Source organism: Parasteatoda tepidariorum, chromosome 4 (genome assembly GCF_043381705.1).
Source record: "Parasteatoda tepidariorum isolate YZ-2023 chromosome 4, CAS_Ptep_4.0, whole genome shotgun sequence".
Taxonomy (NCBI): Eukaryota; Metazoa; Arthropoda; class Arachnida; order Araneae; family Theridiidae; genus Parasteatoda; species Parasteatoda tepidariorum.
Window position 1 is genome coordinate 97463399 of NC_092207.1, and position 16902 is coordinate 97480300.

The following is a 16902-nucleotide window of genomic DNA, read 5'->3' on the forward strand; positions in this document are numbered from 1 at the left end:
CTGCTACTGGGGATAGAACCTTAATCTTGCACAACGACGTGTCAGTGCCTAACAACTGTGCTGTTGTTGTTCCCTAATTTAATAAAGCGATTATATCCTTCTGATATTTTTTAAAACTTATTGCTTAGTTTTTTTGTATGTCACAAACTACTATTCTTATGTTCCAAACGAATTTTTTTTGTTTTTAAAAAATACTTATCTCAAGTTTATTAAGAACAAAAACTACTTGAAGAAGCATAAATCAAAAATTAAGCTTGAAATCCAAAAAAAACAAATTAAGCGGGTTTCAATTACACAAATTTAATCATATAAATAATTACTAAATTGTTCAATCTTTTTCAACAAGTTTCACAAGAGGCATTAATTATCTAACACACTGTACTTACTGAAGATTTGTAACAATTACTTTAGCCCATTATAACGTCTTAAAGCGATTATTAAATTATAAGGAGTCAAAATTTAAGCAGTATGTATATAATCTTTAATGCTACTCATATTAGCGAATTAAATATGCAAGAATGAGTAAATTATATTAAAAGTTTATTCTGAGATGTACAATGAAATAATACGGTAATTTAAATTTAATAAGATGAATTAAGCTTCAAGACTTACTCTTGCAGCAAGATATTAAATTTAATTATACTTAAACAAATTATATACATTAAAATTAGTATTAAGCAATAAAGCATTTTATCTTAAGATAACTATCATTTTATAGAAGTTAGAGAGAAGGAAATTTTATAATTTAGGAGAATTTTCTAACTGAAGATTTCAATAATTAAGTTAGTAATAAAATTACGATTTAAGAAGATTTAATTTCTAATAACTAAAAGTCTGACGTTTTAGCAATTTATTGCCATTAGAGGAATAAGAATAAACCGTAATAGGAAACTTCAAAATAAGAAATAAAACAAAAGAAGACAGAACAAGGAACTTTTAATTTTGGATCCGAACAATGAAAAATGAAAGAATGTATTTAGTCAGGTCTTTATTCTGTACTTTACATTAATGAATCGACATAATTTTTTTCGAAAAGTTTATAAGACCAATGCGAAATTGAATATGCAGTATAAGAAAATAGCTATAACGCTTTAAACTATTAGCTTTACATCGATTCTTAAACTTTTCAAAACACAATTCCTGAAATTACCTCGAACGAACCGTTTCCGTTCGTGAAAGTCGTTTGAAAGATTAATGTTATTATTTCGTGTTATGGCTGGAACCCAAATGTGGTATTACGTTTTTGTTTACTTCTTTCGAAAATGGTATAAAGAAAGAAATGAATAATTGATATGAAGAAAATAGAACTCTATAAACGTCTCCAAATGTTAAACGTTTTTCATATTGTTATCGAAATATGCTCGTGATGTGAATTCTTATGCATTTTAACGGCCATTTAAAGATATTCGGTTTCAGAGAATATCCATTTCATAAGTATGTATGTAAGTGGATAAATGAAGAACTCTAAATAGGGTATACAATTTATCCATGTTATTTCTAGAGAACAGTATTATTTTTGATAATGGATGTTTTAGTTGAAAGAAAATTATATGATTCTGTGGAATCTCTGAATATTTACCTTAAGGGGAAGTTTGACAAATGATAAGGCAAAATTATAGAGTTGTTTCAAAATGAATCTAAATAAGTTTTGGAGAAATAGATGAAAATTTGCATGCAAATTATTCGAATTCTTTTTTTTAACATTACTCGTCTATAAATATGTTTTCAAATTATATCCAAAATACCATCGGCAGAAAATAATAAATGAAACAAGTAAATAAATAAAAATACTGGATGGATGTTTGGGTTGAAATAAAACATTACGATCAACAATATATCGTTTGTTTTTGTTTAAAAAGGGATGGGAAAAGGAGATAAATAGATAAGGAGGAGATTTTATAAAAAAAAAAGAAAAAAAAAATTGGGGAAAAATTGAGAACCAAAATTTTTGTTTTTAAGGAACATATATATAAAGAATTGTGAAAGAACCAGGTAAGTGTCATTTTAATGTATTTGAGTAAATGAGCTTTAAAGTTTGCTCGTTCCTCGGTTTTGCTACGTCGAATAATCTTTATGTTTTGTGTATAATTTTAAGACATAACTTATAAAATTCCTTTGGTATATTTATTGGGCCTTAACTGTTTTGTAAAGGAGAATTTTTAATGATTTTGTAACATCTGAAAAATAATCCACATAAATAATCAATACATATATATTCACGAAATAAAAGTTTAGCAACCGCAGTTTGGAAAATAGGCATCAAGTCTTATCTAACCTTGTTTATCTGAAAATCGCCCAAAAACGATTCAGTGGTAGCGTGTGCTTGACACTCGTGGAGTAAATGTTTTATTGGTCGCTTCTATGTTTTATTATCGCTTCAATTGGCGAAAGTTCAGTATTAGTTTCAAAAAGAATTAATAGCGCTGATTGTGGTCAAAATATTTTGTCATTTAAAAGTATGTCTAAAACTAAATAAAAGTATTTTTGTTAGTTTTAATACAAAATAGAGCTGTTAAAATACATAAATTATCTTTAATTGAAAATTAGCAGTTTCAGGCATTTTTTAGTTATTAAAATAATTATAAAACTGCTTTGGGTATTTTTTCTGTCGAGGTAGACTACGTGATCATGATTAACTACGCCACTCTCATTTTTTTTCCCTTCATAATTTAGGTTACCATTTTACAAACAGTTAATCCACGCAGTGGATATACAGTTTTTTCCCCTTTCCAACTTCTTAATGGCCTCAAATCTAGAAGACAAAATGTTTACAGAGCCAAGTCATATTCACCTCCAAGAAGAATGTTTTTAAGCAAAACTAATCAGCATTTGAGCAAAATGAAGGTGAAAACCACGAAATACTCTCATTGCTAATCCGATGTCCAGAAAGCTCGGATCTCTCTCCATGGGCATGCAGCAAAATAAAAATTAACCATCTATCTCTATAACTCACTCATATGTAAACTTAATGTCTTCGTTGAGCTATGGCGAATTTCATGAGAAAGTTGCCTTTAGTTATGTGAAATATATAAGATGTATGCTTCACGATTCGGATTTAGCACCTACATACCTGCAAACTTTTACGCATTTTGCGTAAAAATTTATTATTAGATTTAAAGTGATAGAAAAATGTATGTTTGCTATTTATTCTTTGCATTTATAAATTTAGTTCAAAATGATTCTGGCCACCACTACACTTAAATTAATTCTACATATATATAAATGTATAATAATCTGTGTATAAGCTAACGCCAAATGAAGGTAAATTTTCGCATTTAAATATAATTTACTATTAATCTTACGATCACTAGGGTAAATCATCTTCGAAGAGATTACAAGTTGGCAGGTATGCACTTAGTATTTTACGTGTGCACATATTTTAAAGATTGTAGACGAGCCCCTAGTTGTTTTTAATTTAGACGTGATAACGTGATAAATAGTATTGATTTATTCCTATGAAATCAAACACTTCACCACTAAAAATATTTAAGTACCAACAAATTAATTAAAGGAAAAATATTTTTCTTTGTTAAAAAAGTAAAACTCAAGCTCAAGCTGACTATAAGTAAAGATATGTTTTAGTATTTCTTTAATTATAAAAAAACAATCTAATAATTATTAAAAATATCAGTCAGATTGTCGAAATTACATTTGTATAAAAGTATAAAAATCTAAAAAAAGTACTTAGAAAAAAATTCCTTTTTATTCATATCCAAAAATTTATCAATGACTTATTTTGTAAATTAAAGAAATTTCAATGATAAATAACTATTTCTCATAGATCTAAATAAGTGACAATTTGAAAATTATTGTTTGGAAGATAACGCTGACAAAGACATCGATGTTTCATGCAGCATTTCATAGCCATAAGTTATTAAAATGCTACATAAAATATTTTTCACTTATTTTGATCTAAATTAATGCAAAACAAAGAAAAAAGTAAGGAAAATAGGTTTAATAACAATTTTGCGTCAAAGGGTTAATACATATCTGAGCTATCACGATCCGTGAATTGTGTCTCAAACTTACTGAGAGGCATTGACACTAGGTGTCTATTTTACAATCATGTTCAGCCTTTGTAATTTTTATAATTAAGGAAATTTGTTTTTAAACTTAAATGGGTTCTTCTTAATTTTCGATTTCATTTGAAAGTTTTATCTAACATAACACTGCTAAAAAAGTTCGGATCAAATTACGTCATAAAGAACCGGCACTTTGGGTGCACTATCCGTAAAATCCATTTTCACTGTAAAATATTATACCGTTCTTTTTACAGTAATATTTATTTTATTAGAGTCATTCAGTGATTTCATGAATATTATTACTCTAAAACATATCGTAATAAAAATGGATTTTACGGTAAAAAGTGCCTGCACCCTGAATGCTGGTACTTTTTTTACCGTAATTTGAGCTGGAATTTCTTACAGTGAACCCTGAGAGTCGTTGGTGGGGAGGACATTGGGTACATATCTCCTCAATTATTAGAAATTTCTGAAAGTTTCCCTCGCTATTTCAGACAAATAAAGAATATTTTTGCGAATCATTAGCGAATTAAATTCATGAAAGTTTTTCAGAAAATATAAGATTCAGAAAATATTAGAATATTTTTTTTTATGTCCGAGAATTATTGTAACAGTGTATTTAAATTTCATTCCTTTTAAAATTGGACCCCCATGTTGAAAACAATTCTTCTCTTAAAACTGACTTTCTTATTGTGATGTTCACAATTATGAATTAATATGTATTATTTTCTGGGAAATTGTAAATTATAAGTTAGTCATAAAAACGAATATCTTCGTCAATTTTTCTTTTTAAATATTTGAACCTTGGGAATTTGTTTGGTTATCTATGTAACAAGTATTGGAGATTTTCCTGTACTGAAAGTGAAATTCGTTTTTGTGAGAAAAATTAAGCAGGATAAAACAAAACGAAAAAAAAAAATTTAAACTTCCAAATAAATGGTCAAACTTTTTTTTCTAAAGTAACTAGCTATTTTTAAATAAAAAAAACAGGAAAAATTAAAACAATATTTTTCACAGCTGTAAAATATCAGTTGAAAAAGCGTTAAAAAAACTTCACTTTGAAAAATATATTATGCGTTTTAAACAAAAAATTCTTTTCCTAACTTAAAATGTATAAATTGCTTAGATATGGCAAATTTTATTCAGTTATAACTTTATGTAGACAGCACTATCTAAACCTATTAAATAAACAGAAAAAATAAGATTACTTTATATTGAATTTTCCTCAAGCATTAAATTGCTTCGACATATTAGACTTTGGTCCAATAATAGCCCAGTATTTTTTATCCTTCATATTTTAGTATACATCTTTTCTTCAGACAGGCGGCAAGTAAACATTTCTTTTTCGTTGGCAGCGTCTCATCAGCATATGAAGAACATGACATTGCTTGAAGCAGGCGATTTCGTAACGTTGCCACTCCTATCTTAGAAATATATGCAATAAACGTTAGATTCCCTCCAGCTGTCTACTCTTCTGTGAAAGTAAATTTACCCTTGTCAGAAGAGGATTTAAGGAAGAAAAAATTATTTGAAAGATCGGGTACTTTTCTTATTGGAAACTTCCATGATAAATTAGGTAAACAAATAAATTCTAAATTCTTATTTCTCATTTTTTGGTTAATATGCATATAGCATGACTATTTTCAATGCCATGTAATGTGGAAGATTCCGTAAGGATCGAAATTAAGTTTTATTGAATAAAGAATGAGAGAAAGTTTCGCAAAATGTAACATTTAGATTAAATTAAATAAACTGGAATAATTCAAAAATAGGATCTTTTTCTTATTGGAATCTTTTAAGATAAATTAAGTAAACAAACAAATTTCGAAATTTTTTTCTACTCTTTTCGGTTAATATAATATTGCTTGGATACGATACAATAAGATATATCCTGTAAAGGTTGAAATGAAGTTTCATTGAATAAAGAGTATGAAAAAGCTTCCTAAATGGTAAAATATTCTATGAATTACATGAATAGAGAAAAATTCTTTGTTTATAGCAAGTTGCCGATATAAACTAATAATCTCATTGTATTATTTTTGACAACTCTATTGTATTGCAGTTTCTCTCATACAAACAATGTATAGGAAAGAATGTAAGATTTCAATCATTTGATTGCAATAAATCACGCAAGTGTTTATTTCTCTATGAATTTAGTTTCACTATTTTAATCAATTTTTGCCAATAACAAGTTTTTGTTAGAAAACATTCTTGAGTGATGAAAATTAAATTTCTTGTTTAAAATAACTAATTTTTCTGTTATTGTACATTTTATTTTGAAAAAAAAAAAAGACAAAAATGTACTTTTAAACGTTTGAACAGAATTGCCATTTTTACCGATTTTTGTCTCAACCATGAAAGCGATGATTACTTTTTATTGGATGCTAATCAATAGGGTCTAGTCAACATTTTTCAAGAATTCTGATTAAAGTATCGATTGAAAAGAAGTCCAATTGGTTGAAGTTCGTTAACATGAATCTGTTTTTGTAAAGCAATTGGAACGCTCTGTATAAATAATGCATGGCAACGAGATTCAAAGACGACGCAAAAATCTGTATCTACAGCTTTGCCCTAAAATTCCTGCACAAAGTAATTTGATAAAAATCACAGATTTTTAATTGAAAATGGTTAACTTTTTTTATTTATTCATGAAGCATACAGTAGAGGTTATCTGATGAACAGCATATCAGGCTTTTTCGTCGCTTATTCCCTCTTTTGACGACATTTTCAATTAACATTTTGCATAAATGTGGCTGAATTCCGTTCGTACAACTCTCAATTCGGCTGTTTTTCGAAAGCTCAGTCGTAATATGAAATAATACTTTTCTGCGAATAATTAGGTATTTTTATAACTGCTGGGAATTTCCGATGAAAACACGTTAAGCTTTCGTAGTGCTCCGCTTTTAATAACCCTAAACTATCAGCTGTCACTTAATCTTTTTCCGTTGGCTTTTCAACTCAAAAATTCATATTTTTCTCTCATTTAGGGTACCCATTATTACTCGGACTTCAAAGGCATTTTTATCTAACACTAATTCTTGGAAATGTACTAGAGGATAACGAAATAGCAAAAACTGTTTGTCGCTNTCAAAATAAAAAATAATATTTTTAAAAACCCCGTTTTTGTAGTGTAGAATAATAATTAAAAAAAATTGAAAAACAAAAAACGTGGGGTGCATGAAATACATAACAGTACATATACACATACATATGCACATTTTCTTGCTCATACACCTGCACAGCCACATATGCATCCACATACATATGCATATACACAAACATATTCCACATCCACATTCAGATACAATTACNAATAAATTTTCTTTTCTGTTATTGTATTCTTCGCCAAATGATATCCTTTTTTTCCCCAACAGGAGACTTAATTGCATATTTTCGCAGCCAACTTCACGCTTAAGTTCAATTGTTATATATTTTGACAGATGGTAAGATTTGCTTATCAAACAATGTCTATTTGAATTTGTGCAATGGTATATGTTTTGAAGGATTTCAAGGGCATTTTTTTTTTTTAAATTTCCAATCAGACAACTAACTGTTAAGTGTTCTGTCATTAACTAGACAATTCGAATACCCAAGGAGGGTATAGTTAAGGTAGAATTTAAGGTTGAATTTGAGGGTATAGTTAAGGTAGAATCCCCCACCAGGAAAATTTGAGACTTCATACAAGTTGTGTTTTACAGCTCGCTTTTACAAATTGGATAAGATCAATTTTACCACATCAGACATTTTTTTCAGATCTGGCACTGTTGAATTACCTTTTAATGATTTTTGAACTGCAACACAATCGGCTACTTGCATCTCGAGAAGAAGCGAGACTACGCCTAACTATGTGATTTAAACAAGATTTAATTGGATACCGTCGTACACGTGTGTCGAACCTGATTAGCTTCTGAATCGACAAATGCCACGATTTACGTATTATGACGTCACTTGCAGACATCCAATTATGACGCTGACCGTAAACAGTGAGTTATTTCTTTGTCACAATATTTTCAACATTTCTCTTTTACGTTTTATGTTTTTATCCTCAGAGTTTTGATTAAATAATTAGACTAGGACGCTTACAGTAAAAAAGTAAATTAAACAATTTTAATTACTTTATCACACTTTTGCTCTACAATATATTTAGTTTAGGATAAATTGATCAAATTTGAATTTACATACTTAAATTATATCAAATTTATTTTTTGACGGAACGATTCCCTCGCGTGTTTCCATTTGAAAAAAAATAAGATTTCTAATTTAATATAATTTGCATGTTTCAACACATGTTTTTTTAGTTTTCAATCGCAATTTTGTGCCAATCTAATCCACTGAGAAAAATCCATAAACTGCGTCGGACGGAAAACATGTTTTTCTATTCCCTTGCCAAATTCAGAAAATCCTCTCATACAAATAAATTGCTAGAAAATCTTCAGGAAATCACCTCACATATCAAAGAATATCACAGAACTGGAAAAGAAATAAGGTCAAAATGTATTTTTTTCTCTTTTTATTCCCTTCTCAATGAAATCTAGTTGGCAAGACTGGACAAGCATAACAGAAAGTTGGCGAAAAGTTTGGGACAGTAGATTACTGAAATTGATACACAGTGAAAGAAGTAACAAAAAATGTTGGATATGGTTACATTCCAATATAAATAGAACGGTGAACTTTCAAAATATTAAGATACTCAGAATGAGATGTTTCTTGATATTATTAACTTAAAAAAATATAAGGATATGAATCTAGAGCACCATGCCTATATTTTAGAAATAATTCATAAAGCAATGCAAAATAATTTTTAATTAAAGCTGATCTGAATTTTGTCTTTTATGCTAAACTTTAATATATTGGGTGCCGATTCAGCTGCAATTTTTTAGGGACCTTATATATTTCTAAATTATCCAGTAAAATATTACCTTGTACGCATTCATTTTCGGGCCGATTCTTGGTAACTAACAAATCACACACGCTTCAGTATTGCAGTAAGAATGCGCTATAAAACGAAATCCCTCTATTTACGCTTTTACCACAATTTGCGTTTCTATTTTAATATATTTTGTAATCTGGCAATCTTATTACAAAAATATTTTAAATCATTCTTGAAAATTTTCAAGTACGTGCAAGTTCATTTGAATTTGCTACTCACTTTATTGATTTCGTTCTGTATTTTGTTCTGATTTTCTTTACATTTTATTTTCTGCTTTTTATTTGTTATTTATTACTTAATGTGTTCTATTTTGTTTCAAAATTTTTTTCAGTGCTCCTCACACTATTGTATTGATATATTTTGCTTCGGCTGTATTGATGCAATATTAGAAAGCACTCCTTTTTGTGGATATAATCGTGTAAGCTGATGAAGAGATTATATCTTTTTTTCTCGAATTTTTATTTAAAAAAATGAAAAACTTTTTTTTAATTTTTTTATTTTTTATTTTCTTATTTAATAGTTTTCTCCTTTTTTTATTATTATTTTGTAATTTTTTCCACGTTCTCTCTATATTTTGAACTTATATATATATATATATATATATATATATATATGTAATACAGATTAGAAATACAGATCAGATTTCATTCGCATTTTTGCTCGTACCTCTCTAAAATAGTTATTTACGACCCCTAATGTGCATATATTTTTTCTCAATTTTAAAATATTATTCTAAAAATATATATTAAAGGGGTCGTTTTAGAGGGATTAGTTCAGAAGTTGTGAACAGTTCTTATTCTCGCCTAGATTTTGAAGAAATCGCCGCGAGGAAATTACCCAAATAATAATATAGGTAAAAAGATAGTGGGAATAACAAGAAAAATGTGTTTTTTCCTTACCTTAAATATTCTAATGATACTTCTAATTCTCCGTTATGAGCTGGAGATTCTAACGTGTCCAACACAACTGATGTATCTGAACAGACGCTATCACAGGACATAGCTCTTTGAAGCTTTGCAGAGGAACCTCCTCCTTCGACAGCTTTTCAGAAGACAAGAATAAAACACATTTTTATACAAATAAATAAAACCGAATAATGCATAAATAAATGAGAATAAAATTTATCTAAATCAGAAATAAATGGACGAAATAATCGAAAGATGGAAAAAACTAGTACAAAGTATGCATAACAATATAAAATATTAACTGCACATAAAAGTATTACTAAATACAATATAATAACTTCTATTTAAAGAGTATTGATTACACTGGGGGACAAATTTTTTGTTGCATTGATGCAAATACTTGATATTGCCTGATTTGACTAACGGTTTTCAAATCTGAAATTAGTTTTGCTCATAAGCTAGTAAATTTACTTTATTTTTAAAATGACGTTTTTAGTCTATGTACACGTTTTAAAACGTTATATATAAAAGGGGGTGCATAAATGTTGCGACAAACTTCTAGGGAAGTTGGGAAGCATCCTCATCATTAAAATTGCGCAGAAATTAATGTTCGGAAATATCGTTGTGTGCGGTTTGGGGCGCTTAAACCTATTATGACCGCTTCAGGGGCACACGAAAAAACAGCGCTTTATAAGGAAGCATCTCTAACCGCGTATGGTGGCATTTCTGTGCATGGGTTCCGAGGCAGTTTCAAACCTGGTAATGTGCTCCTAGATTTTTGTTGCTACCTACTGTAATATATAACGTTTTTGAACTTGTATATTTTGACAAAAAATGGACTAAAAATGCTATTTAAAAGAATAGAGTTTGGAGAGGGAAACTAGTTGGAGATTTGAAATCAGTGATACAAAAGAATCTAAGATCTGTTAAAAAAAATATCATGCAAGCAGAAAACAAAATATATTGACGCATAACACGCAGTAAGCTAATTATTAAATATAAGATTATTTTACAATCTTATTTCCTATTGTATTTAGATTATATTAAGTAAAAAAGGATTTCATTACATATTGTTTGATAAAAGGAACTTTGCATTAGTGATGAAATGCACCTTTTATCGAAGTCTTCAATAAAAAGTGATCGAATGCTTTATAATGTATTAATTAATTTAAAACAAGAGTTAAATTATGAAAAAATTATTTTCCATCATATTTGTATGATTAATAAAATATTACTTTCCCTTCGAAATGAATATGCAGCGATATAAGTTAAACTTTTCATTTGAAATTCAAGGCGACTAAAAGTGTGCGTCGCGACTAAAATGCATCCAAGTTAAATAAACCTTTAAAAATACCTACAGGTACATCACGTACTCCGTCGCTCGAGCAATATTTAATTTTGATGCTGGAATAGATAACGCAACTGCTCTGATTTCATCATAAATTAAATTTAGCTCGAACAACAATTCACTTAGACGTGCCTGGAGTCAAATGTGCGTGATTCAGAGCGTCGGAGCTTTAACGCTATTAAATTGAATGGAATTTTAAATAAGCATAAATGAATATGTTTTATCTTAATATCACGGGAAGGAGAAGGGTGCTCATTTCGATGTCCTAATAGAAGACATTATTTTAATAATGTTTAATGTGATTGTAGGAGGGGGGGATGAACATTTTCTTAAAACATAACAAAATATAGCGCTACGAATTTGCAAATGTCTGTATAATTTTGTGAATATTTCTTTGTTACGAATTTCAATACTTTAGAATAAATTTTTGAGGTTTTAAGAACTGCTTTATTCATCTCCAATCGAAACGAACCTCTGTGCAATGGAAACAACGAATGAATTTTACTAAATTATATAATCAAAGTTTTTAATGAATGATTTACGAAGAAATTTAACTCATATGCAAAAGGAAATTTTGATATATTGGTATTTATGAAAGTCTTTAATAAACTCGTCCTACACAGTATTTTGAAGATAGTGACTCACATAATGACTCACATAAATCACAAATTAAATACTAGTGACCTTATCTCAGTTCACGATTTATGGTAAAAATGTGCGAGAATGCTATACCACGCAAGACATTTTTTAATGCAAATTTTCATTCTCCTTTATAAGTTATTCAGAATTTTTAAATTTGCAAGAAGGAGTTTAGACAAATCCAGAGTATGCTATAAAGATTCAATTGCTGAAATTTTTTCTTTCGGATATCTAAATTCATACAAATTATTGGAAAAGAACTTCCCCCATTGCGTTATCCTAAGTACTCTCAGAGTTAATTTTTTAGTATTTACACTCTCAGAATTAATTTTTATTCTAATATTTTAAAATTTTCCTTTCAGAATTTGAAATTTCCTCTCTTATTCTAGGTATGCTTGAACTCACTTTTTCCATTCTTTAAATTTTAAATTACTTATGGAGGTGAAAGGTACTTGCAATGGAAAATTTCTCCCATTGTATAGCGTCCTTTTAAAAAGTACTTAACTTTTATTCATAATGCATTGACAAGCTTCGTTCATGAAACTATTCAGTCTCAATGTTTGTTCCAGAAAAAACCTATAATTGTAAGTACAATAATATGCCAAGAGCTCCTCTCCACATCTACTTCCACTTTAAGTCAAAGACGGTAGCAACAAAAAATGGTTGACACGAACATAAATAGTCAATTTTTTTTATTTACATTTGTTAAGATTGTAGATGATACTATTTTGCAGAAGATTAATGACTCATTTTGAAAAATAAAGTTAAATAGAGACAATGGATTTGAAAACCAAATCGCTCCTTTGGTTTTATCATTATTTTCAAATCGAGGTTTTTTTCGAAATTCCTAATGACTTCTAATGGTATTTGTGTTTTATATTTCATATGAGTAGGACTTCGAAATGAGCATCACAGTGATTTAAAAACTTCTTTTGGTGAGACTGGCACGTTTCATTTTACTCCAATACCAGCGTCCTTATCTCCCCCCNAATAAATCGTTTTTTTTTTTTTTTTAAAAAAATGAATAACGTCATATACAGTTACTTACAAACATGCAAAATTGGACTTAGTTCCCCACATAACTTAATTCCCTCGTAACCTTTTAAACCTGTAACTACAGTGTCTGCTATACCAGTGATCGCCAAACCGTCGATGGCGAAGCTCGTTAGAACGTCGATCGCGTTAACGCTCTGGACGGTGAATCTTGATTTCTCTACTCAACTGATAAACCAAATTTAAATTTTTTATTTACTTATTTATTCTTTTTAAAGATGGTTCTTCTTTTGGTTCGTAGCCCACAGTAAGATTTAAAAACGAAATGGTAGTTCAGAGTTAAGTTCGGTGACCAGTGGTCTATATCTTATCTAATCGAAATTGATAAAATAATTGAATTTTCTTTTTTTCCACAAGTTTATATTTTCTAGAGGGTTCCGTTCTGGAGGATTCCTGTCACTAGGGGCGTGTAAAACCTATCTTCAATGTCTTGACTATTTTTTTACAACATGATATAAAAACTAGGAATTGTGGGGGCATTCTCATCTTGCAGATATACCTATCTTACTCAAACTCACCCTAATTTTATAATTAGAAGAATGCGTTAAATGGAAATCCATCATCGTTTGTCGAAAATGGGTAGCCAAAAATTCCGTCCAAATTGTGATAGAAAACTGAGAATCAGCGAAAGCCTTATATACAAGACCATTCAGAATTAAAGTTTTTCCATTGGGGAAAAATGGAAATGATCGAAGTAACTTTAAGTTTGAGAGGAGCGAATTTAATGAATATAGTAAATAGGATAAATCATTCTAACCGTGATTGTAAAACTTTTGACGACTACCTTTCATAAGACGAATGTTTTAAAATTTTTTTTTAAACCTAAATTCATCGTAGAAGAATGAATTCGTCAACACTTTTCAATTTATGTAGAATATTATAAATTAGTAATTTAATACTGCAGAATATTTATTTATTTGATTTATATAATTTTGTGCTTTCTTATAAGCATACTAATTACATGTTTTATTCAATAATGGTAAGAATTTTTTGACTATTATGAAGCTTTTCTTGTATTGTATCATAAATTTAACAGTATATTGATATTCCATTATAATATATGATTCTTAAAACAAAAATTGTTTGTGAGTCGCCATAAATATCTCTAAATATCTCAATATTCTGATTGTATTGCATGTTTTAAGTCAATGAAAAAAATCTGTTAAAATTCAATTAATACCTTATGCTTCTAATCATTACAAATTCTATGCAGCTTTTATATGCATATTTTTAATTTCAATCAAAAATTTTAAGAGTTTAAATTTTCGAATCAAAACATTTGATTAAAATTTTAAAACAGTACAAAAATCTAAAATTTAGATAACACTGAATCCAGAAATGTTCGCCTATTAACCACAATACGCTTTGTCGAGGGACTATTGTACATGTTATTGTACTTTATATTGATTCACAGTATCTAATATTAATGTATGGAAAAGTTCGTCACGACTGTCTGCCTCTAGGAAAAAAATAAAGGAGTGCATTTTTTTTTTTAAAAAGAAGGAACTTCTAAGATATTTTACCCCTTAATGGTTGCATAATTTTGAAGAAATCGGTCAGAAAAGTGTTAATTTATTTATTCAAGAAAATTATATAAAGTGTATTTAATGTGCCTTAAAACATAATCCTTTATAAAATGTTGCTAAAGTTGTGGCCCGCCACTTGACTGGTGTTTTTAATTGTGGCCCGCGGCCTCATGTAAGTTGACCACCCCTGCTCTAAATGATGACATTAATTTTAAAGTTTATCATTGGCAGTAAGGAATTAAGTAGGTTGAACTCCGATCCACCCCAGGGGGGTATGCGGAGATAAAAGTAAAATTATTACAATAAAATTTCTCTAAAAACTAAAGTTACAGTAAAATTTCGCCAAATGACAGNTCGCCATAAATATCTCTAAATATCTCAATATTCTGATTGTATTGCATGTTTTAAGTTAATGAAAAAAATCTGTTAAAATTTAATTAATACCTTATGCTTCTAATCATTATAAATTCTATGCAGCTTTTATATGTATATTTTTAATTTCAATCAAAAATTTTAAAAGTTTCAATTTTCAAATCAAAACATTTGATTAAAATTTTAAAACAGTACAAAAATCTAAAATTTAGAAAACACTGAATCCAGAAATGTTCGCCTATTAACCACAATACGCTTTGCCGAGAGACTACTGTATATGTTATTGAACTTTATATTGACACACGGTATCTAATATTTATGTATGCATAAGTTCATCATGACTGTCTGCCTCTAGGGAAAAAATAAAGAAGTGCATTTAAAAAAAAAAAAAAGGAACTTCTAAGTTATTTTACCCCTTAATGGTTGCATAATTTTGAAGAAAGCGGTCAGAAAAGTGTTAATTTATTTATTCAAGAAAATTATATAAAGTGTATATACAATCTATACATTTTTGCTTAATTTCCAAAAATAATTATTAAATTGATTAATTTAAGTAATTAGGTTAATTAATCATCATTAGGTCAATTCTTATCTCGACGTAAGTGGTGACATCAAGTTTAAAATTAACTACATATCTAAACATATAAAAAGTCTGGTATTGCCATCTGGTGTATAGACTGAGAAATAAACATGATTCTTAGAGTAAAATATAAATTGTTTCCATCTTTTCGACCTGCTACTTTTTTGGCATGTTAGTTTATTGCTTTCATTTTGACGGAAAAGTGAAAGAATGAATTAATGTAATAATTGGAAAGATAAATAAATTACTTTATTCATTTCCTTTTCGATAACAAATGTTTTTAAAGTGTATGGAAGAAGTAACATAAAGGAAACCATCTATTCCAAGATAGAAATATGTTAATTCAATCATAAACTTTCAATGGAATCAAAATTCAAAATTAACTGATTATTCAAATTGACTGACATAAAAGCCACTTCAATTTGGAAAGTCTTTGTACTTTAGATGCTTCATCCATTCTCTTATTTAAATAGTTCAAAAGGAAATATGTTATTGAATCGGTGAATTTAAACTTAAAAGTATGAATAACTAAATGGGTTACTTATTTCATTTAAATCTTGCGGGAAATAACGTTGCAATGGAATATGCATTTATCTCAAAGCAGATGCTTAATTGTGTAGCAAATCAGATTCTATCAGGGATTAAATTATTTTGTAGCCTTTTCGTAAATATTTATTATGTAAGACTGTATGTATATATGTAATACAAAAATTATAAATACTTTTGTATTAATAACAACATTAAAACTCATTCGTTTTCATAAAATGTCTTTGGTAAAGAATAGATGTGGAAATTCTATTTTGGGACTTCAAGGCTGAAAACATACCATTGAATCATAATTAGATTTATATTTCAAAGGAGAAGTCATTTTTAGAATCTTGTCCCTCTTTCGCTTCCATATTAGGAAGCATTAAATGATTTTCCATAATGCGTAGAGTTACAAAGGTATGTGCGACTGGAACCTAATTACATCAAAATCAGTAAGTATTTAATGCGGGACCGATGGTTTTCGCATGTCTCTTGCTGATTAACGTGTTCCAATAAACATTTGCCGGAACCATCCGGAGATTTGTCCACCCCTCCCATCCCTTGTGGAGTGGGGATGTGAACTGTTATAACCACCAGCCTAACTTTAAATAAACCTTTTCATAACATATTATGGCTTTTGACTGCATTATTAAAGTTGAATACAACAATGATAACAGGGATGTAGCCCTGTTATTATATATATATATATATAAGTAATAATCCGGTTGTAATAACAGGGCTACAACCCTGTTATCAGTGTTGTATTTAGCTTAAAATAATGCAGTCTTAAGCCATCATACGTTCTAAACAGGTTTATTTAAAGGTAGGCTGGTATTGATAACAGTTCACGTCCCCACTCCTGCAAAGGAGGGGNTATATATAATGAATCATTCAACGTACAGCGAAAAAAAAACTTCAGCAATATATATTCAGTCTATTTGAAATGCAACGTTTTGTTATTATTACGGTTTGAATGAATAACAGCGTATACTTCAAAAT

At 28.9% G+C, this 16902-nt stretch overlaps 1 protein-coding gene across 1 annotated transcript in view; it reads right to left on the reverse strand.

The window, feature by feature from the left end:
• The window catches only part of LOC107451997 (synaptotagmin-12), a 150209-nt gene that overhangs the window by 17008 nt on the left and 116299 nt on the right, over window positions 1–16902 (reverse strand). Inside the window, exon 4 of the mRNA XM_043042166.2 lies at window positions 9852–9993. Within this exon, the coding sequence (XP_042898100.1) occupies window positions 9852–9993 (142 nt within the window). The remainder of the gene's footprint in view (window positions 1–9851; window positions 9994–16902) is intronic.